This window comes from Octopus sinensis, linkage group LG1, assembly GCF_006345805.1.
Source record: "Octopus sinensis linkage group LG1, ASM634580v1, whole genome shotgun sequence".
NCBI classification, from domain to species: Eukaryota; Metazoa; Mollusca; class Cephalopoda; order Octopoda; family Octopodidae; genus Octopus; species Octopus sinensis.
In genome coordinates, this window is record NC_042997.1 from 175,333,145 (window position 1) to 175,358,404 (window position 25,260).

The 25,260-nt window shown below is 36.0% G+C and overlaps 1 protein-coding gene across 2 annotated transcripts in view; it reads left to right on the plus strand.

Annotated features, from left to right (window-relative positions):
* LOC115216482 (EVI5-like protein) overlaps positions 1-25,260 on the plus strand; it is a 331,037-nt gene that overhangs the window by 98,324 nt on the left and 207,453 nt on the right. The window contains exon 1 of one of the 2 annotated variants that reach the window (XM_029785902.2): positions 729-1,262. The exons of the other annotated variant lie outside the window; for it this stretch is intronic. Coding sequence (XP_029641762.1) covers positions 1,220-1,262 — 43 coding nt within the window. The 5' untranslated portion in view covers positions 729-1,219. Of the gene's footprint in view, positions 1-728; positions 1,263-25,260 lie in introns of those variants that run through there. 2 annotated transcript variants of the gene reach the window in all.

The window sequence follows — 25,260 nt, forward strand, 5'->3', positions numbered from 1 at the left end:
GTAGCAGTCAAATACTCTCAAATGTCATACCGTCGTCTCGTAATGAAGGAAGGACACGTTTAGAGAAAGGGAGAGCGTGTGCGTGAGCGAAAGAGATTTTCCATGATTGGTGTCGTAGAGGTACGGGCAGACGGAATGGTCACGATTGAAATGCCAGTGATCATAGGCCTGTCAACTCAGTAGAGAACAACAAGCCATATTTACTTCCTCTCTCTCTCTCTCTTACTGTCTCTTTATCTTTCTTTCTCTCTCTTTCTTCCTGTCTCTCTCTCTCTCTCTCACTGCACTTTAACAATATTTACTGTACCTCCTCCCCGCGTTATAACCATTTGCCGGCTTCTTTCTCCCGCGAGACGGATTCATACATATAATACACACACGTACACGCATGCATTTACACATTGTTTACACGCTATTTAATGCGGTCCTCCTCAACACACAAATTGCTATACAATTGTCTCGGCATTTCCACGAGGATTATTGACCCAATCACATACAAATCTCTCTCATTCACTCGTTTGCTATTTCTCTAGCTCTCTTTCTATTTCTCTCTGCCTTTCACATCCCAGTGTTGTCACTGTTAAGATATGCATAAGTAATTGTGTATAGGCTTTATACGTGTGTCTTCCTTCTCTTTCTTCTTCCTCTTCTTTCTCACACCACTCCTTCACTTCTCCCTCAGCTCTCCCTTCTCCCCGCATTATCTTGCTTCTGACTTCAGAATTTCCTCGTTCCATTGCGCTACATATCTTCTAACAAACTCTATCGTGTGAAAAAACGTCAACAAACACAAATACGGCCACATATCCAACCAATCAACCAACAACAAAAGTGTACTAAATAATAACTCCGCCACCATCACCAACAACTAACTACAACAATGTGTTATGACAAGTTCAAGTTCATCCTCGCCTTCTTACCTTTTAATTACCTCAAGTAATACAAACAGTACACATGCAGGATTCCTTCTAATATGTGCAGGGTGGTTGCTCGGCTGGGTTTACTGACAGATATTTTGTTATTCCAGTTTATCGATCTCTTTCTTCACACATTGGAACCATTGTAACTACTCTTTGTTTCTCCTTCAACTACTACTCCCAGTGCAGTTCTTTTTTGCGTGTACTTAGTACTGTGAAAACCAGAAAGCAAAGCATTTGCTGCTAAATGTTTTACTTCTTATACCAGAATCAGTCGACCGAATTGAACAGCAGGCAACATAATGCTTATCGTATCTTCTGCTTCCAAAATGCCTTACGCAACAGGTAAGATCAAATTATTACGCCGTATTGTATTGTAGGGGCAGGGTAAGCCCCAAGTACTTCGAATCTGGGACCCATTACTTCAGGATTCGATTTTGTATTGGAATTTAAAAAAAAAAAAAAAAAGGAAAAATGAATTCTCTGGACATCATAACTTTAGCAGAAAAGAAAAAAGGGTTCCGGCTTAACGGGTAGAAGTCTTCGGTTTGTGCAACCATAATTTTTCAGTTTTTTTCTTGAATTTTCTTTTAAGTTACTTATGCAATCAACTGTGGTTCTGTCCACTAAAACAATATTTACGAGTCTATAAACACGCTATCACCCACAGATATTCTATACTTATCTAGCCTTTGTCATTGACTTCCCTGTGTCTATTTTTCTGTGTACAACAGATCTATCCGACCATTCATTCATCCACCTGCCCACACATTCTTATATTCCCAAATTACTGAACCCCTTTTAACATGTATTTTTCGAACGCTTTCTTATCAACCTTGGAGAGTCTAAATATTTCTGCTGTCTAGTCATAGAGCTCCATTGCTCTCTATTCATTTATCTCTTCTTATCAGTATCACACACATTTTGTTTTACATAATACAATTTAAGATATGCTATTTAACTGTATATAAGAGAGGGTGAGGGAGAGAATATTCATGCACACGTTAATTTACTCTTCACTCTTGCCATAAACCTATACGGAATATTTTTGTGCCAATAAAACACACTCACACGACTCTTCTTAAGACGGAGGATAGATTCTCTTTTCAGGAAGAGATGCCTTAAGATAATTGAGTAAACTCTTCAGAAACAATCAAGGAGCAAATTCAACCCAATGGTATATGATCTTAGAAATATAACATATATAATTTCTTATATAGTCCCACCCCCTTTTGAACAGTTATGTAAGGGAGGGGGAAAGAAGTGAAACAAGAATGTGATTCCCACCCACCCACCGTCCCCGTGTGCCTTTCTCATCACATTCTCATCATAATCTCTAAAGTGAATAACAATAGCTGCTGTAAACCAGGTTCCCCCTGAATATATATGTCTGGATATATAACTATGTGTGCACAGTATTTGTTCAGGCTTTTTACTTTCTGAGTTCAAATCCTGCTGAGGTCAGCTTTGCCCTTTATACTTCCAGGATGGATAAATTAAAATACAGAATCCATGTGATCAACTAAGCCCTTCCTCTCCAAATTACTAGCTTTGTGCCTAAATTAGAACCGTCAAGGTTAACTTTGCCTTTCATCCTTTCTGGGTCAATAAAATAAAGTTCCAGTCAGGTACTGGTCTCGATGGTATTGACTAACCCCTCCCCTCAAAATTGTTTGTTTTTTGCCTAAATTAAAAATCATTATTAATGTTGTTGTGCCTACAGTAAAAAGGATTATTAATGTTGTTGTTGTTGTTTAATAGTGATTAGGACAATACATTCAACTGAATCGCATGGTTGAAATATTGAACCACTGACTGCAAAATTTTGATTTAAAATTTTGCTGTGTACAACCTCCTATACTAGCAAATTATTTGTAATGTTAAAAAAATAAATAACTGCCGGATATTATTTAGAAAAGCTTCATCCTAGCTAGATTAGAATAAGGCAAAGTGTTTAGTACTGAGATGAGACAACGCTTGTGAAAATATTTCCTGGGGAAATTCATAAGAAACTGCCTCTTTCTATCTCTCTCTCTCTCTCTCTTGCTCTTTATATGGTGTGGGTTCATAAATATATTGTAATTCTGGGATAAGAAGACATTCCCTTTTAATAAATTGGACTGTCTCGGATGAAGTTTCACATCACAAACCATCGAATTACTTTGTAATTTTACAAACCTGTTATTGAGAACAGTAGTGAATTATCAGCTTGTAATGGTAGATGGAGTGGTCCATTGAAAACTAAATCCTTTTAACCATGCACTTACTGCGGTGCCAATGACAAAACACACACACATACTTATATCCTCTTTCTCTCTGCTAGTTATCCTATACTTTCATAATCCTGTTGTTAATATCCTACTTCATTGATGAGTGATTCATTTAGGAGAAGCAATTTATGCAAATCTTTAACATTTCAAAACTTATTACAACACGACACTTTATGATGAAGAAGCTTCTACACATCTGAGCACAACTTGCTAGAAATAGCAGTCAAATTTCCCACACCTCATAAAAGAAATTGTATAGACAGAAATCTCAATGGGAACCCATCAAATGGATCTTGTCATACTGTGTCATGTGGATTCTACTTGAGGATTACATTAACCCTTTAGTGTTTAAACCGGCTATATCCGGCCTATATATTCTGCTCATTTTATGCTCAAACTGGCCAGAACCAGTATCTTACACCTCCCTGCAATGTCATTCTAAAGATAAACCATTACACCTTTCAAATTTTGAAGCTACAAGATAATACCAGATTAATTTTTTAAAATGTAAATGAATAAAGATTACTATTGACATATTAATTTGAACACTAAAGTGTTAAGGGTACAAGTATCTACAGGATACTTACCCCTCACACCATAATTCAATGAAACAACAGGAATAAGCACAGGCGTGGTTATGGTCTTGTGTTTAGTTTTATTGTGTAAGACCTTGGGCAAATATCTTCTAGTTCAACTTTGAGCCAACCAAAGCCTTGTGAGTGGATTTGGTGGGCAGAAACTAAAAGTAGCTTGTGTGTGTGTGTTATGTGTGCCTTTGTCTTGATATCACATGATGATTATAAATGAGCATCACCATCATACAAGTGATGTTGTTTGCTTCTAGTCTTTTGTGGAAAACGTCTAACCATGGGAAATATTTCTTTGCTTGGAGACAGGTGAGGATTGGCTACAGGAAAGGCATCCAACCATGGGAAATCTGCCTCAACAAATTTTGTCTTGTCAACGAAAGCATGGAAAAATTAAATGATGATGATGTTTACTCATCCTCGAAGCTAACTAAAAGCCATTTACCTTTTAACTAACAGAAATAGGTACCAGTAAAGCTAATTACTCATGACTGGATGAAAACTCAAGTAATTCTAATTTATCATGCAGATATGAGAGGAAGGCAATATCGATGTCTTGAGACGAATTTCATAGAGACTGAATTGAGTTTAGTAATATTGAAAGAAAAACGACCTCCTTCGGTCATGAATGACCATGGGATTGCACCTAGAGAGTAACCCACCAAGGCACTAGTCTGAGCAAGGTTGTTTATTGAAAACCAACAGCCACCCATGCATACTACCAATGTTATCCAGTGACATCGCAACTCATTTCTGCAGTTGATTGAACTGGGGCAGTGTGAAATAAAGTGTTTTGCTCAAGAACACAGCACACAGCCTGGTTTGGAAATTGAACTCTCTACCTCATGATTGTGAGCCCGATGCTCTAACCACTGAGCCATGCACCTTCACTGGTAATGATTCACATTGTCTTTGTAATTGATAAAATAGTAATATTACTGATACTTATTTTATCAACTACAAAGACAGTGTCAGTCATAGCAGAATTCCAAAGATATGTAGGTGCAGACATGGCTGTGTGGTTAAGAAGTTTGCTCTACAACCATGCGATCTTGGGTTCTGCCCCACAAGCCAGGACTTTGTGCAAGTGTCTTCTACTATAGCCCTGGATTGATCAGTGCCTTGAATGAATTTAGAAGATGGAAACTATGTAGAATCCTGCCACACACACACACACTTAAGGCAAGCTGACAGAATTATTAGTACACCAGGTGAAATACTTAGTGGTATTTCGTTCATCCTTATGTTCTGAGTTCAAATTCCACCAAGTCGACCTGGTCTTTCAGGGTCAGTAGAATAAGTTCCAGATGAGCACTGGAGTTGATGTAATCAACTTAAAAATACTCCTGGGTAAGAGTATAAAATCCTGCACTTCTCTGCTAAGCCATGTCGTAGAGTAGGCTCATCAAACCAGTTGCAGTTGGTGCAGAGAATCTGCTGAGGTCTTTGTCCTGCAGTGAACTGAACATAAGCAATCCAATATGTATATATGTTTTCTTTTATTCTTTTCAGTCATTTGACTGTGGCCATGCTGGTGCACTGCCTTTAGTTGAGCAAATCAACCCTAGCACTTTTTCTTTGTAAGCCTAGTACTTGTTCTATCAGTTATTTTTGCCGAACCACTAAGTTATGGGGACGTAAATACACCAGCATCAGCTGTTAAGCAATGGTGGGGTACAAACACACACACACACACACATATATATATATATAGTTGGAATTTGCAGAAAAACAAAAGACAAAGACAGGTGTATTAGTTAAACACTTGAGACAGTGAGAAAGTCTTTTATGTTTCGAGCCTACGCTCTCCAACAGAAAGGGACACGAGAAAATAAACTGAGATAGAATAAAAAAAGCTTTAGTGGCTGGGCTTCTTTCAGTTTCTCATCAACCAGATCCACTCACAAGTCTTTGATCGGCCCGAGGCTATAGTTGAAGACATTTGCCCAAGGAACCACGCCGTGGGGCTGCACCTGGAACCATGTATATGTGTGTATGCATGCATGTGTATATATATATATATATATGCTTATATGTATATCCCTCCCACCCCCATTGCTTGACAAGCACCATTGGTTTGTTTACATTTCCTCAATTTAACAATTTAACAGTTTGGTAAAAGAGGATGATAGCATAGATACCAGACTTTAAACATAAGTTCTCAGGTCGATTTGTCCAACTAAAACTACAAGTCATCACTCCCATATGGCTGCAGTCCAATGACAGAAACAAGTAAAAGAGTATATAGGGACAGAATTGAATTACCAGAGATGAATTTAACTTGATTCTGCAAAATATTTCTCACAACCCATTACCCTGATGATAAATTAGATAGACTTTTGTAGTTAAAAAACTTAATTATAAAAAGAGTGTTATCATATAAAATTCTTTGCTCTTTTATACGTGTCTATATATATATAATGGGTCAGATAGAATTTGTAAAGGTAGATTTTTTGTGACCAAAAGCCCTTTGTCTCCTACTCTCAACTGTTTCCAAAGCTAGACATGTTTTCCATGAAAGACTGAAAACAAATATCACGTGATGTCAAGACACTGGCTCATGCACACACACACACACACACACTGTGGGCTTCTTTTAGTTTCCAGTTCCCAAATCAACTCACAAGGCTTTGGTTGGCTGTAGGTTATAGTTGAAGACACTTGCTCAAGGTGCTACACATTGGAACTGAACCAGAGACTATATGATTGCAAAGCAAGCTTCTCAACCATACAGCCTAAAATTTATTCATTTATTTATATATTTTCATTTATTTTGGAGATTGGGGTAAGGTCTTCATTGTGATGTTCATGTTCTGTTGTTTAACACCAGGTCAACTCTGATCATGCAACACTATGAACAAAGTATTCCACCCATGACCATACTCCCTTGCTTTCAAACAGTCTTTCCAGGACTACTACATTATCTAGTGTTACTTTACTTTGCTTACTATTTCTAGTAGGTCAGACGACCATGCAGAATCTCTTTCACTGGCTTGTGTAGTAACTGTTGTATGTAGGTGGATTTTGCCTATTTCTTTGTTATATTATTGTAAAAGATATTTTGTTTTTGTTTTCCAATTTGTAGAGTTTTCAAGTTATCAGATCTGAAGTAATAGGTTTTGACTCATTTATGCTTCGTGGTGCAAGAGGAACGTTTGTGTGTCCATTGATTATAGTAATGCATGTCAACCAGATCAAATTATATAAGTAAACCACCCACGTTAGCAATCGTACACTTATAAAATAACACACACACTCACACACTAACACATGTTCTCACTGACTCACAAGACTATAAAAAGATATTTGTCTATATACGTAAGCAAGTAACTATAAATCAATTCGTATATATGTCCATCCCCCCTTGTTTGTTTGTGTACGCATGTGTTTTATATGTATATATATTTTATATTTGTGTGTGTGTGATTTGGAGAAATTTTGTGTTTACCAGGGGTTCCTTAACTGGTTTCAACTATTGGACCTTGGTCATATCAGAGCACTGCTTTCTATAGAATAATCAATTACACAAGCCTCTGTGCTTAATTTTCTTGACTTACTTTTCTTTGTTTATTTTATTGACCTTGAAAGGATTAAACCTGAGTGGGGTTTGACCTCAGAAAATAAAGGGATATAACTGAATATTATAAGGTAGATTTGCTGATGCTTTACTAATTTTGCCATCCACCTGTTATATGGAGATACTATTTTACAAAATCTTGCCAAGATTTCCATAAAACTTGAGAGTCAACGCTTTGCTCTAGCATCAAGGCATGGAAAGAATGAGTGATACTCCTGTCACACACATACAATCTTTAAATACAACATCAACATATAGAAAACTTTTCTCAGAAAATCTGTTATATATATACCAAACAGCTGTGTGTTGATGTATGTTAAGTATTATGTGTCACTAAGTACTTATAAAATGATTGAATGATTAAGAAGTTTGCTTTGCAACCATGAGGTTCTGCATTAGATCTTGGGTGGAGGTATATGGCTTAGTGGTTAGGAGTCTTGGGCTCTTGATTGTAAGGTTGTGGTTTTGATTCCTGGACTGGATGACACATTGTGTTCTTGAATAAAATACTTCATTTCACATTACTCCAGTCTACTTAGCTGGCAAAAATGAGTAATCTTGCGATGGACCAGCATCCCATCCAGGTGGGGAATATATACACCACAAAACCAGGAAACTGGCCCTTCTGAGTCGGTACAACTCAAGAAGTTAACTTTACCTTTTTGTCACATCTTGGGCAAGTTTCTATTACTATAACCCTGGGTCCATTCAAATCTTGTGAGTGAAATTGCATGGATTGTACTTGTTATTCACAGATTCAGCTTTGTCACACACTGTCATACTAACTTTCTCCAAGTATTACATAAGAAGACACAGCTATTGAATATTAAGTCACATGCTAGCTCAATAAGTAGGCCGTTCTGTTGACCAAACAATTAGAACACTCATCGTGAAGATTGACTGTGATCCATTTATATAATCAAATATTCCCAAATGTATTAGAATTCAAGGCAATAACCTACTAAGCCTTTTTGCTTTCTTTTTTTTCTTTATATTCCTAGTAACCAGGACATTACAACAACACAAATTATGAGTCCATAGTAACTATCATTTATAACTCTAATCTTAATCTTACTTTCATGCCTTATGTCATCATCATCATCATTGTTTTAATGTCCACTTTTCCATACTCGGACAGTCTACTGAGGCAGATTTTCAACAACCAGATGCCCTTTCTGTTGTCAACCCTTACCTGTCGCCAAACATGACCAAACATATTTCTTGTGAGTGGATTTGGTAGAGAGAAATTGAAAGAAGCCTGTCGTATATATGTGTATATATATATATATATATATATATATATATATATATATATATATATATATATATATATATATATATATATGTATGTGTGTATATGTTTGTGTGTCTGTGTTTGTCCCCCCAACATCGCTTGACAACCGATGCTGGTATGTTTACGTCCCTATAACTTAGCCGTTTGGCAAAAGATATCGATAGAATAAGTACCAGGCTTACAAAGAATAAGTCCTGGGGTTGATTTGCTCGACTAAAGGCGGTGCTCCAGCATGGCCACAGTCAAATGACTGAAACAAGTAAAAGAGAGAGAGAGAGAGAGAGAGAGAGAGAGTTGTAGAGAGTGAGGAAGGAGATAGATCTTGTTAAATTTTGCCAGTTCGTCACTCACAGAATTATTTTGGCATCTAATTTATTTTTATAGCTGGATGTAAATTTAATTATCAGTGAAGATTTAAAATGCGAATATATTTCAAATGTTACCCAAAATGCAATGCTCTTCCCTTTGTTGAAGCCAAGTATAAATATTGACCAAGACAACCTACTTTATTCCCTTTCAACTTCAATGTTTGTAAACAATTTTCTTTACAACCTAATTTCCTTCCACAGCCTAGATATATATCAATATACTGTGAGCTGACTGACTCACTTACACATGCATACTCATACAAAACAAAATACTGGAATACTTCTTTTATTTATTGTTATTTTGGCCAAGGTCTGTCTACATTGAGCAGATCCATAATCAAAAACATTCCAGTCATAACCATCCCTTTTCTTCTATCATATCAGATATGTGTCTAATTTGTTACCCAATGTAGTCTTTAAGGCAGTAGGCTTAGATTTAAGGGTAATTTGGTTGTTATTTCTAACAGGGTAAGCAACCATGTAGATGCTCTTTTGTTGACTCATTTCTTTACTGCATGTGTATTGGATGTGTGTACACACACACACACACACACACATATATATTCTATTCCTGAGCGTTATACTAATACATCTGTTTGTTTTGTACACCACCTGTCTTCGTCTTTTGTTTTTTTTTTTGTAAACTCTCCCTATATATATATATATATATATATATATATATATATATATATATATATATATGTATAGTACCTTTATATATAAAATACCTTTATAAAAGTACATGTCTGCATTACCAAGAGCGGATATCTTCACCTAGCTGGGTTGCATTGTCTGCACACACGGCAGGAGTATCAGGTACGAACACCCCTGCACGGAGTCTTGATGTTCAATATTTAATATTGTTTGGGTGTGCGAATTATACTGAGCTAGCAAGGTACCTAATTCAATTGAATCTTAATTATATTATCCCTTTCTCTTTCTCAGAGAGGCACAAGCACCTACACACACGTATACACATACAGCAGTAACTTCCTCCTACCAAATTCAATCACAAAGCTTCAGTCGGCCCGGGGCTATAGCAGAAGACACTTGCCCAAAGTGCCCGAAACCATGTAGCTAGGAAGCAAGCCTCCTAACCACACAGCCATGCCTACACCTACGATATTATATTATTTATATATATACATATATATATGTCACGTGACCACATGACCGACCAGGCTATCAGGTGTTGCCTTCAAATGACGCCACCCTGCTGGCTAAGCAAGCATGCCAATCGAAGGAGTGAGAGGAAGTTGTGGCGAAAGAGTACAGCAGGGATCGCCACCACCCTCTGCCGGAGCCTCGTGGAGCTTTAAGTGTTTTCACTCAATAAACACTCACAACACCCGGTCTGGGAATCGAAACTGTGATCCTACGGCCACGAGTCCGCTGCCCTAACCACTGGGCCAGTGCGCCTCCACTATATATATATATATCTATCTATATATATATATATATATATATATCTATATATATATATATATATATATATCTATATATCTATATATATATATATATATATATATATATATATACATACACACACACACATTTTGCAAAATCCTGATGTGAAATTCTGTGTTTAAACAGATATTGTTATATTTCAGGATGGTCATTTTCCTTTTCTTATCAAATAAACACATGCACTATATAGCACTTTTTTTTTATTATTGTTCTTGTTTTATGTCCACTGTCTGGAAATTTTTCATCACACACCTGTGATCCCTCCAATGTCTCTCCATCCCACATGTCTCCTCCAGAGCAGGAGGAGATATGTGGGATAGCGAATCACTCAAGAGGTCAGGTGTGTGTGATGAAAGGTTTTCAGGCAATGGACATAAAATGAGAACAATCCTAAGCAAGTGAAGACAAATATATATAGTGTATGTGTTTATTTGGCAAGAAAAATGACCATCCCAATATATATATATGTGGAGGCACAATGGCCCAGTGGTTAGGGCAGTGAACTCACGGTCGTAGGATCACGGTTTCGATTCCCAGATCAGGCGTTGCGAGTGTTTATTGAGCGAAAATACCTCAAAGCTCCACGAGGCTCCGGCAAGGGGTGGTGGCGATCCCTGCTGTACACTTTCACCACAACTTTCTCTCACTCTTTCTTCTGTTGGCCTGCTTGCTTAGCTGGCGGGGTGGCGTCGTTTGAAGGATAAAACAATGCAAAGCACATTGTGACCAGCGATGTGTAGCAACATCTGATAGCCTGGGTGGTCACGATGATCACGAGATATATATATATATAAACTGCGAATCTCTTTGTTTTTTTTGTTTTTCTATTGATCTACTTGATTAAGCTTGGGCTGTGACTAATCAACATCACAAAGGTTGTAAACAGTAATATTTGAACTCATGACTATGTTGTAAGTAGCAGTCCAATGCTCATAGCCATTGATGCCTTGCTTTCAGGCAGAAACTTTGTTCAAATTTTAGCAGAATACCTGTGGAGTTAAGACGTTTACTTCATCATAATAATAATAATAATAATAATAATAATAATACTGAAATTATTGTTTACAGTGCTCAGGTGCACCACAACTTGTCAGAAAGTGCATATAAAGTGTATGCAGTAATGTACAAAATTCTGGAAAGCAAACAATGTATGAGTCAGATACATGCTTGTGTGTGTATGGAGGGGAGAAAATCAGGCGTAGTGTTGGTGAATCTCAGAAAGCATGGAAGTTTTGAAGGATGCAGTGCTCCGACAACTAACAACTGATGCCAGCAGTTTGTTCCATGCTTCAGCAACTCTCAGCGTAAAACCTTGGGCAAGTGTCTTTTACTATAGCCCTGGGCTGACCAATGACTTGTCAGTGAATTTGGTTGATGGAGACTGCACAGGAGTCCATCATATGCGTGTGTGTGTGTGTTTGTTTATCTCTCACCTGTTGACAGTTGGTGATTTTTTGTTTACCCACACATATATATATGCGCCGTAACCACATGTTCTTTTCTTTAGTTATTCTTTTCCTTCTCTCTGGATCTTTCCGCTTTCTGACAAAGAGCCATTCTCAACACATCACACCCCATCTTTTTTCCATCTTAAACTGAGTGTCGACTTAATATATTTGCCATGTATGTCCTTTTGACTTATGTTGTTTTTGTTTTTATTTTTGATTTGCCAATACACACACATACACACACACACACGAGGAGGTGCTGAAAATTCCCTGGCTTTCGATGAAAGAAAATACAGGAGGATCAGTTATTATTTCATTCAACATATTCTCCATTCAGATTCACACACTTATTGCAGTGGTCCTTCAGTTTTTCTAAGCCCTGTAAAAGAACTCATAAGTTTGGGCCTCCAACCAGGCCTTTTGCGATACCCTTAAAGCTAGGAACTTCTTTGCCCTACCCCCTCATATATATATATATATATATATAGCAACTTACAGTTTAACAAAAAAAGAGGCCAATAGAGTAAGTACCAGACTTAAGGTTGATTTTATTGGCTAATCCCATCAAGGCAGTGCTCCAATTTGGTTGCACTTCAGTGACTGGCACAAGTAAAATAATAAACATCTGTGTTAGTGTTTTTGTAGAAGGAATTGGTAGTTCATATCTTGTCAGTTGCATATTCTTTGTCCATGATCAAGGCACTTAACTCTCTTTGATCTGGTTCATCTAGCTATATATAGGCACCATATGGCATTGATTTACTATTATAAACATTAGTGATACTGAAAATTGACAGGTGCTCTGGGTTCTATTTCCTCATTGGGAAAGTTAACTTGCAATAGATTGGTATCCTATCCAGTGAAAGATTTCTTTCTCAATCATTTATTATTAGAAAGCAAAGTTGGCTCGCTCTTGAACCAGTAGACTTTCAGACCCCCCCCCCCCAAAAAAAAATTAACTTTTTAACTTGTTTGTTGAGGTTTATATATATATATTGGTAAAAACGGTAAGATAACAAAAGAAAGAAAGAGACCTCAATATTATGTAAATAGAAGAAATTTATCTGTAAATTAATATGTGACAATTATTCAATAGCCAGGATAAAACTCTGAGTTTCGGATGCCGAAGTGGAAATCCACAACACCATCTCTTCAGTTATCTGGCCATCTGAGAGATAACCGAAGAGTTGGTGTTGTGGATTTCCACTTCGGCATCCGAAACTCAGAGTTTTATCTTGGCTATTGAATAATTGTCACATATTAATTTACAGATATATATATATACATATATATTCAGTTAGTTAATTTGAGAAAGAGTGGCATACAGCCGGATTTTCGAGTCTTGAAAAGACAGTAGGAAGGGGATTAAATTCTAGGAAGAAATGTTCTACTAAGTGTTTATTGTGAAGTCTAGGATATGACAAATAGTATGTCGAGTAAAAGAAGTGATAAGCTTATCAAATGTGTCTTGGTGGAAACCTCATTGTACAGCTTAACAAATTCAAAGGATTAGGGATAATTTTCCTAGTCAAGGGGCACAAAGATATGGTGTCAGGGTTTTAGATTGTTGGTGAAGGTAGATATAGAATGTGATTACATCATTCCACTTGTTTAAACAGTATACAAAGTGTTGGTATATTTATGCTTTATTTAAATACCCCCCTTCTGCTTTCCTCTTAAAAGAAATCTTAGATTTTATTGAACAGCTTCGGGTGTGTGAAGAATGTTTGGTTCACATAGTTATAAAACTTTGTGTGATAACAGAAATACATTTTAAATACATTTTTCTTTTTTTTTGCTTTGTACTAATACAATTTTTTTTTTTAAATCAAAGATGCCTTTAAAGGTTGAGTAAAACATGACCCTCATATAAATATATAAATTTGCTATACGTATAAACAAAAGCTAATAAATTTTCATTAATTAATATTATACTGTTAATGATGAGAAAAAAACTCTACTGCACCTGCTTTCACTAAAACTCCAGTTCTACCTAAATGACGTGCTACCATTATTCCGCTGTTCAAAGAGAGTGACTGCACATCACCTGTTAGTTACTGTCCAGTTAGTCTTACCAGCTGAATCACCCCAGATTTATGGCATCTGTACCAAAGAGACAGTCTGGAACTTCTAAAACTTTTATAACCTTGTTCAACCCTCACAATTTAGATTTATCTTTAACTCCAGCTGTTATGGCCAACTTATTGAATTTCTTGAAAACATCACCTGAATTATAGGTGGTGGTTCATGGATGTTATCTATCTCATCTTCACCTTTAATTCTGTGCTACACAAATGGCTTATGGAGAGGTTCTCTGCAATTGCCATGAGGGCTAATCTGGTTGAAATCCTTTATTCTTGGTCAAAAATAGGTAGTCATACAGGAGGATCAGTTAATTATGATTTCATTCAACATATTCTCCTCTCAGATTCACACACTTATTGCAGTGGTCCTTCAGTTTTTCTAAGCCCTGTAAAAGAGGTACCATGACAACACTTTGCATTTTATGCGATAACATCTGGCGCCCCACAGAGATCTGTTCTTGGTCCTTTATTTGTTGCATGCATTAATGAAATATATGCCAACTTGAAGTGTTTTACTGTGTTACAATATGCAGAGAACAACAAGTTATACCTTGAAACAAAAAAAGAACAGATCCTACATGTAGACCTTTCTTGCAATCTGACCTGAACTTAACACAACACTAGATTACTGACCAGTGCAATTGTCCAGTGGTAATCAAGAGATTGGAAGAGACCACACAGGAAACCTCAAAGCTGGGAAAGCAACATAGTCAAAAAATTCAAGTCAAAATAATATCAGACATTCCAGGGCCGCTGACTAGCCCCCGCACCAGTGGCATGTAAAAAACACCATTCGAGTGTGATCGTTACCAGCATTGCTTTACTGGTACTTGTGCCAGTGGTACGTGAAAAGCAACATTCAAACAAGGGTGTTGCCAGTGCCGCTGGACTGGCTCCTGTGCAGGTGACACGTAAAAACACCATCTGAGTGTGGCTGTTGCCAGTACCGCCTTGACTGGCCCTCATACTGGTGGCACATAAAAGCACCCACTACACTCTCGGAGTGGTTGGTTTTAGGAAGGGCTTCCAACTGTAGAAACTCTGCCAGATCAGATTGGAGCTTGGTGCAACCATCTGGCTCACCAGTCCTCAGTCAAACCGACTAACCCATGCCAGCATGGAAAACAGACGTTAAACGATGATGATGATCAAAAAGTCAAATACCATTAACTGCATTCGTTATTTTAGTGATTTTTACATATTTTCCTTTACACAAAATGAATCTAGCCCTTCAGCACCAAAAATTTACTAAACACAAGTAAAAGAAAATAAAAATAAAACCCTCCTACTCATTTTCTCTTTTCTTACCAATAAAACAGAAAACCTACCTGGCTGTGAAGCCATTTCTTTAGGAATTCTCACCTTTGAAAACTTTCCTGTTCATTTGAATTTTTCTTTTTCTCCTTTTTTTTTTTCTTGATATCTTGTTTTTTGTTTTTTTTTTAAGCAATAGTACATTAAAAACATGTTTATCAAGGATTGTGACCTTCAAACTAACATACTTAGGACATTGAAACTGTGAATGAATTTTCCTACCCTTGAAAAAGTAATAAATAATAAGAAAAACGAAAGCAGTAGCAGTAGAGACTACAAAACGTGAGGTGAAAACACATGATAAGTCTTCCTGAAACCACACAACCTAGCTCCTTAAAAATGAGGCACAATAAAGGATGTAGTCTAGAGCACAAAATTCCTGAAAGGAATGATACTGAATATTCATGTCTGGGCTACTATGTTCATATGTCTACTTGATACCTAGCTGACTTGGTACTGAATAACTAATAGCAGGTTATGTTAATTAACAGTAATTTAATTACTAATCAATTATAAAAGCAATACCAGCAAGTCAGTGAGGGAGCCTATACATAGCTGCTCAACCCACCAGAATTAGCCAGATAACTTTTAAATGACACCTGTAGCCTAGCTGGGCAAGGGGAGCAGTCTGGTCCAAGCAGTGCTTTTATAGGGGTAGCACTTTTGAGTCTGCTGTATAAGCTTGGGTGGGGGCTCAAACTCCAGGGATAGATCATGTAGCTCACATTCTCGCTATGCCACTGAATCACACTCTTTGACCTTATAAAAAAAAGGGATATGTTGGATAATGTGGTCTTATGTTTTCTGGATAAAAAGCAATATGGTCACAACTGGAGTGCATAGGTATGCTCAGTCAGTGCCAACCTGAAGCTAAATACAACAGCAATACTAACAAATCAATGAGGGAGCCTCTACATACTTACTCAACATGCTAGAAATAGCAGCAAAATCTTGCTCCAGTCACATTCCACTGTCTTGCAAAAAGGTAAGACATATTTGTTAATGAAGTCCCAGATGTTGCTACAAAGACAAGGTTGCCTTAGCTACAATGCCTTTTAATGTAAGCCTACTCAATCAAGGTTGACCCGGAAGAAACAACCACAACAAAGTAATACACTATATAAGAATAAGATGTGTATTGTTATATTCATAAGTAGGGCCTTGGTGTAATTGCTCACCTGCTAGAAATAGTAACCAAATCTTTCTGAGATTTTACTTTATATATATTACTTTGGATATAATGTTTGAATTAAAGGCAAGATGATTACTGAATCATAGGTTTCCTCAATCAGAGTTGTCTCAGACTAAATATCAGCAATATCAATGCAATACATACACAGGAAATACAGAGGTACACTTGAAGCCAATGAGACTGCCTTTACGTGGTCGCTTGACTTGCTAGAAATAGCAGTCAACTATCTTTCAAATCACCTTGATAATGTATCCCTTGGTTCTCTGCATATAAGGGGGGAAAGGGGATAGTTATGGTTAGAATATCTTTTATAATATGTCTTCTTGATCAGTGTTGACCCTAGGCCTTACAACAACAACATAGGTGTATGTAATATAGCTATAAGTATAGAAAAGATATATTTCTCACATTGTTACAAAGTCACACATTATAAGGATGGGTTATAGGTGATTAAATCAACTTTAGTATGTGTCTAAGACTGTTTTGATGAACGGTTAAAAGACAAGTTTGCCTTACCAGGATTTGAACTTGGAATATAAACCTAACTAAATCCAAGAAAGCATTTTGTTTGGTGCTTTACAGACTCTCACTCCATTGCCTTTGGACAATATTAATCTTTTAATTGTTTCAGTCTTTGGACTGTGGTTATGCTGGGGCACTGCCTTGAAGAGATTAGTCAAATTGATCCCAGTATTTTTTTTTTTTAGTTCTGGTACTTGTTCTATCAGTTTCATTTGCTGAACTACTAAGTTATGGGAACATATACAAGCCATCATCAGTTGTCAAGTGGTGGTGAGGTGGGCAAAGACAATCACAGATGCATACACCTGCTTGAAACATACACACATAGCTACACACATGTACATGCTTCCACACAGTTTCCATTTACCAAATTCACTTACAAGACTTAAGTTATAGCAGAAAACACTCAACATACCACACAGTGGGACTGAGTCCAAAACCACATATCTGCAAAGTGAGCTTCTCAACCACACAGCCATACTTTCATCTCTTTGATAAAGTTTTCTTAACTTACCCAATTAAAATGTTCTAAGTGTTAAAGCAAGGCCAGTTATCTATTTATTTTTCATTCTATCTACGTCTTCAATATGCTTGTGTACATTGACACAGCAGCTAAATGTCTCCCAAGATGCCTGTGATTGACAATATATTGATTTGAATGATGCTTCAGTTAATTACAACTCGGTCACATATTTACTGGTGCCACTAAAAATAAGCTCCCACTAACTCTATTCCTTTCATTGTGCTTTTATTTTTATTTTAGCAAAACATTGATTTCTAATATCAACAAAAGGTTATTAAGTTTTGAGGTGGGATATTGTCAATAAAATCAATTCTGGTCTTTAATGGGTGCATTTATTTTAACAATCCTAGAAAGATGAAAGACAAAATCTACATCAGGGGAATTCAAACTCAAAGTAAGGTATTTTGTCTGTCAATCCTATTCCCTGTGCAAGCAAAATATATTGAAATCCAATACTTACGGTAAGCAATCGTTAATATGATTATAATTTTTGGACTTCTCATTTGAATTCAATGGAAAATATTCTAATATTAACATCTATACTGTTTCAAGTCATTTAATCTCTGATTGATGTAAAGTGCTTTATTCTTGGGTATATACATAATCCTGGACTGGATTGACTCTAGATCAATACCATATACGCATACAGGAATATGGCATTTGATAACAATCAAACCAATCAAAATATGTCTTAAAGGATTAATGGCCTAATAAAAAAAATCATAATATATTGGTTTCAAATTTTGGCACAAGACCAACAATTTGGTAGAGGGAGGAAGTCAATTACATCGACTCCAGTGTTCAGCTGGTACTTATTCTATCAACCCCAAGGCGGCGAGCTGGCAGAAACGTTAGCGCGCTGGGCGAAATGCTTAGTGGTATTTCGTCTGTCGCTATGTTCTGAGTTCAAATTCTGCCACGGTCGACTTTGCCTTTCATCCTTTCGGGGTCGATAAATTAAGTACCAGTTTTGCACTGGGTTCGATGTAATCAACTTAATCCCTTTGTCTGTCCTTGTTTAGCCCCTTGTGGGCAATAAAGAAATATATTCTATCAACCCCAAGAGTATGTAAGGCAAAGTCAACCACAGCTGCATTTGAACTTAGAACATACAGATAGATGAAAGGCTGTTAAGCATTTTACCTGGTGTGCTAACAATTTTGCCAGCTCACCACCTTTATAATGATAATAATATACTAAAATCAGTTATGCTACAAGAATTTTCCATAGATATGTTTTATTCCCATATTACTAATACTTCAATAAAGCACCTTCTACATACACATTCAAGACTATTCATTCATCCAACATGTTCCAATTACTGACCCATTTTGAACTATGACCTCTCTTTATCATCTCCATCATTATATTAGCTCTTGCTTTTGTAAACTTGCTGGCTTTATGCCATTTCTATTGAATCCACTTCATACCCTCATTTCTGCACTTGCTATTCTGTGTATGATGTTTCACTTGCCAGATTCCATACTAAATATTTTCCTACAATCCTTCTTCAGAATTCCTTCCTCAGAAACTCCCTCGCATCTATATTTTCATTTCAACCATTAACCTGCATTCAGTCTTAATATAACAGCGCAAGTCTTACCCAATTAATACTTTCTCCTATCCTAAGAACACCTAATATGTATGAATGTGTGTGTTCATAACTTCTCTTTGAAAGACTTATAAAATAAAAAGAATTTTATGGCTCTGAAAAGTCTGATGTCTTTGTATGGACTTTTATGCATTTTATACACAGGTCACCATTGCAAGACAAGGCAAAAACTAACGATACTTAGTTTCTAATCTAAAACATGTGCCCCTTGATGCATGCCTGGATATAAGAAACAAATATTGGTTTCTGATTTTAGCACAAGGCCAGCAATTTTAGTGGGATTGGCCAAGACAATTAAATCAATCCTAGTGCTCAACTGGCACTTGTTTTATCAATCCTAAAGAGAAGAATGGCAAAATCAACCTCGGCTGAATTTGAACTCAGAACATACAGATGAATTTCCGCTAAGCATCTTGCCCAGCATGCTAATGATTTTGTCAGAAACTAATATCAAAATTTATCGATACTGTAATTATAATATATAGTGAATCTATTGCTGTAGCACATGTTTAAGCTGACACTGCATGTGTAATTAGATACGCTGAGTGAATGTAAATAAATGCCTATACAATCTCCATTGTATTACTACAATCGATTTATTCTACTGTTCAATAACAGTATGAAGAAACATGCTGCTTAGCATATCAATAATTAATTAAAATACATTTGTCTGGAAATCTTTTCCCGCCTAAATTCTTTTTTTTTTTTTCCATCTTGTTACTCTAACTAATAGTAACAGTTCAACTTAAGCCTTATCCAAACTGGATTCATTCTGTTAGTCATATATTCTCTGCCGCTATCCTTTTCTACTCTAGGCACAAGGCCCGAAATTTTTGGGAGGGGGCCAGTCGATTAGATCGACCCCAGTACACAACTGGTACTTAATTTATCGACCCCGAAAGGATGAAAGGTAAAGTCGACCTCGGCAGAATTTGAACTCAGAACGTAAAGACAGACAAAATACCGCTAGGCATTTCGCCTGACGTGCTAACGTTTCTAGCAGCTCACCGCCTTATTCTCTGCCTCTATCGGTCTGAAAATAATATCAACCCTATCTCATTCTCAGGCCCAAAATGGAAATGATTCAACCACTTTTGTTCATTTAAGTTCTCTGAAAATCATTAGCATTTAAAAAAATATTGTCATTCTTGTTATTTAGCTCTAGGCCAGGCCTGATCCAGAAGACCAATAATCAAAGGCATTTCAGCCCATAACCGTATTTTTCTCTCTGATGGCAGGTGAGGTTTCTGAGAAAACTGGCTGCTATTCCCTGCAGGTTAAGCAAATGCATGACGGCCTCATTTTTTTGTCTTCTATCTTTTAGCTGTTTCAGTCAGTGGACTGAAAAAGCATGAATGCTGCTCAATACCAACTCTTCTCTGTATTTAATTACATGAGATTGTACCAATGTGAAGAGATTGGAGCTATATTCCTACACAGCATCTTTACATGAATGGTAGTATAATAAAAAGATTAAACAAGATATGCAAGGATATATCATGTTTCTGTATTATCTTCTGATGCACTTTAAAACTATGAAAGACTACATCATCATGTCTTTGCTAGTCTTATGCTTTTAAGTCTGGTACATATATTATTGGTTTCTTATGCCAAAACCACTCAATTATGGAGATATAAACCAACCAACACCAGTTATCAAGAGGTACACACACACACAAATAACATGCATATGACAAGCTTCTACACAGTTTCTGTCTACCAAATTCACTCACAAGGCATTGACCAATCTGGGGCTAAAATAGAAGACATTTGCCCAAGTTACCACACTGTGGGACTGGACTTGAAACCATGTGGTTGCAAAGCAAGCTTCTTAACTACACAACAGTGACTGCTACCAAAATTTTACAGCCAAAATTCATATTAATTTTGGTGTCAAAAATCATATTTTTCAACTGCTAGGTTTCTCGTGAGAAACTTTTCTGTACTCTGCTTATCTTTTCACTACCAATCTGCCTGTGACAATAGTTAGATCCATGATACAAAACCTCTTCTTTTATATGTTCTTATTTAAATTATAACCTTCTATTATAGTTTTGGTATATCTTTATTGAGTTATGTTCCAGACACCAGTTTCATCATCAACATTCTTATATGCACCTTTCCCTGCTGGCTGGGACTTTCTGTGACTGTTTTTATGGCTCAGTGCCCTTTCTGATGTTAAGTCTTTTTCCTAACTTACAACAAGTGGAGATACTGTGTACCTATCTTAAAAACCAAGATACACATGGATAATAATGACAAATTAATAACTTCACTAAATCCCTCCAAAATACCTATTTTCCATTTTACCATATTTTCTGACATACAAGTTGATGTATAGTGTAAACATTCAAACATCATCATCATCAATCTAACTCTGTCTTCATTTCACATAGAATTTTTGATTCTCCAATATCACCTTAATGTATAAGTTAACCTAAATTTTTGCACTGAAAATTTTGGTCTGAAAAATTCAACTTGCATGCCAGAAAATATGGTACTTGAAACAGTAGAGACAGAGTATTTGAATGGAAATATGCTTATAAAAAGGTTAAAGATTGGAATTGATTTTTAGCTGATTGTCGACTCTTACGAAACTTTTTCAAACTGATACCAAATTCATGCAAAATTTATCAGCAACATCATGTTGATTGCATTGGGACTCAGGATCAATACTGCCATTGTGAATCTTCAAACTAGCATGAAAACTGATCCACGAAGTGTTCATAAACAGCTGTATTCTTTGACTGAAAACAATCACCCGAGATGAAAGTAAAATATTCATTTTCTAGCAAGTTAATGTATTCAGTTTAGATCATCTGCATGAGAATTTTTTTGTTGATTCTCTTGTTTTGTTTGTTTGCTCTGTAATGCTTTGAATAGCTAAGATATATGATTTATTTATTTCCCTGATTTATCATGATGTTATGGTGGTGGTGACACATACAGAGAAGTAAATAAGCTTTTGATGAACCAAGTCTATGGTCTTGTAGTTGTTGCTGTTTAGCCTCAGGTCAGCTTTCATTGAGCAGGCCTTATAATGAAGACCATGAACATTGTGTGATTTGAGTGGGGTTTTCTATTATTTTTACCTTACTTATGATCTAGCATAGATTCTGGGCCAAAGTCTTTATTTTTTACTTGTTTCAACTATTTGACTGCATCCATGCTAGGGTACCACCTTGGTTGGAGTTTAGTCAAACAAATTGACCTCAGTACTTATTTTTTAAGCTTGACACTCTATCTGTCTCTTAAGCCACTAAGTTACAAGGACATAAACAAACTAACACTGGTGGTCAAGGGGTGAGGGTAGACAAACACATACACATATATATATATATATATATATATATATACTATGGGCTTCCACACATTTTCCACCTACCAAATTCACTTACAAGATATTGGTTGGCAAAAGGCTACATAGTAAAAGACACTGGCTCAAGTTGCTGTGCAGAGGGATTGAACTCAAAATTATACGATTACAAAGCATGCCTGTGCTTTTGAAGAAGGTAAAAAAAAAGCATGAATGTTGCTCAATACCAACTCTTCTCTGTATTTAATTACATGAGATTGTACCAATGTGAAGAGATTGGAGTTATATTCCTATACAGCATCTTTACATGAATGGTAGTATAATAAAAAGATTAAACAAGATATACAAGGATATATCATGTTTCTGTATTATCTTCTGATGCACTTTAAAACTATAAACGAATACATCATCATGTCTTTGCATTGTCAAGTGATATCTTTCAAAAGTTGTAAGGGAGTATATCATGTCTTCATTATTGTTTGCTGAAATCTTTCAAAGAGCTATCGTGTCTCTGTTGTCTACTGATAAATCTTTTGAAAATATGAAAGGATATATCATGTTTTTGTTAATTTGATAAATAAAATTTTTCTTTTCAAAAATCTATCAGCTGTTGAATCCATAATGTATGTTATTTGTGGGCAGCATAGGAACAAAAGCATTGTCTTCTATAGAGGATGATATCAGGGATTCATATTCACTAATTTCTGTGTAGCTGCAAGTATGTCTTTGTGGTTAACCCTTTCGTTACCAACCCGGCTGAAACCGGCTCTGGCTCTGAGCACAAATGTCTTGCTTTCATAAGTTTGAATTAAAATCTTCAGTCAAACCTTAGTCACAATTTATGTTCCTAACGCTAGCTGAATGATAACTAAGTTATTTTACTAAATTCTTTGTTATATTTAAAGTTATTTTGGATAATATATGTGTGTGTGTCTGTGTGTGCATATGTATGTGTCTATGTATGTTTATAGGTATACATATATGTCTGTATATAAGTATGTATATATGTGTGTATATGGATGTATGTGTATTTGTGTTTATGTTTACACTTGTTAGCCTTGTCTTGCCCCTATGTGTCCTGTACTACGTAGTTCAACAAATAGAGAGTGATGAAATAACTACTCAACTGAGTTAAGTACTAGAGTCATATGATTGACTAAAACCCTTGAAGTTGTTGCTCCAACATGGCTGCAATCCAGTTACTGAAACTCATAAAAGTAATAATAATAATAATAGTAATAATAATAATAATGGTAATTCTCAGATTCTGGTTTCTTTTTCCTACAATATATCATCACTAATTATAAATAACACATAATAAAATGTCCAACTTGCTGTTACTTGTGATTGTTGGGTGAGACTAGGAGCAGCTCATATAAAATGAAGCAACAACATCATATATAATAATAATAATGATTAGAATTCTGAAAAGACCTTGACTGATTACCTTTTACTAAGGACTCGAGTGTATCAGAGACAATAAATTCTTTATACTCTGTTCTTTAGACGTGGTATACTTGGAGAGTATTAATAAATTGCCAAGATTTGCATATGTACCTACCTTTGCACTCTAACCCATTCTTTTGTCATATGGGAAAGAATGCAAGATTACGCTGTAGTTTTCAAATTCTATATAAATAGATAAATATATAAATTAACTACTTGAATTTGTTTTCTGAGAGTTTGTCAGTAGAATTCTGGGAATTCAACTGCTCTAAATAAATAAATCAACAATTAAGATATATGCATGAATATGTAAATTGTGTGTATGTGTATATATATACATATACATATATATATATATATATATATATATATATATATATATATATATATATATATAATACAAAGTGGGACAAGAACGCAAGACCTCTGGACAGCTAGGTGATACAAAAAGGGACAAAAGAACATCCAGATAGACGATACAAAGAAAACAAGGACGGGTCATTTGAAGTTTTCTTTCCTCAGTCAAGAACCAGATTATCCTCGCAATATATATATATATATATATATATACACACACACACACACACACACACACACAAGCATGTCACACATATATATATTCACATATATATATTGGGCACAGACAATGTGTCATTAGCCAGCTGGAGGAGATGTCTTCTTGGGGCTATAAACTACAGTAGCATTGTCCCATATGGGTCAGCCACATTTAGGTGGCAAATATACTTCACGATATATATACATACATATATATACATATATATATGTGTGTGTGTCAGTAAAAATCGAGACTATCAATTTACTTTGCAGTTTCTAAGTGGGGTACGTACAACTATTTAAATTTTTTTTTTCTACAGTAGCAGAAAAAAATTTGAAACCAATATTGTTTCACTTCAAGTGCACAGTTTTCTAACAGTATTTTTTTTGTTGCACAATATTTCATTTGAACAGGTTCACTTGTTTGCATTAAGTCACATGTTTTATTTACATTTTGAGGCCCGTTTTACACTAAATGACATTTTAGTTTCGCAGAGAAAGCAACTATTCTGACTGATCAATATTTTAATACCAATTCAGTTATGCAGGTTTATCAATACCTTTTAGCACCACCATTGCAGTTTGAAGAATGGCAGCAAGTAGGCAAACTGCCTTGTGTGTCTATGTGTGTCCTTTTTTTTTTGTTTTTTTTTTTTAGCTTCTTGCTCTCACTCTTCCCATATTTTCACTTCATCTCATTCTCCATTTTCCCAAACTCTCTCTCTTTCTCTCTCTCTCCTCTTCATATTTAGAAAGTCATGTTCTCTA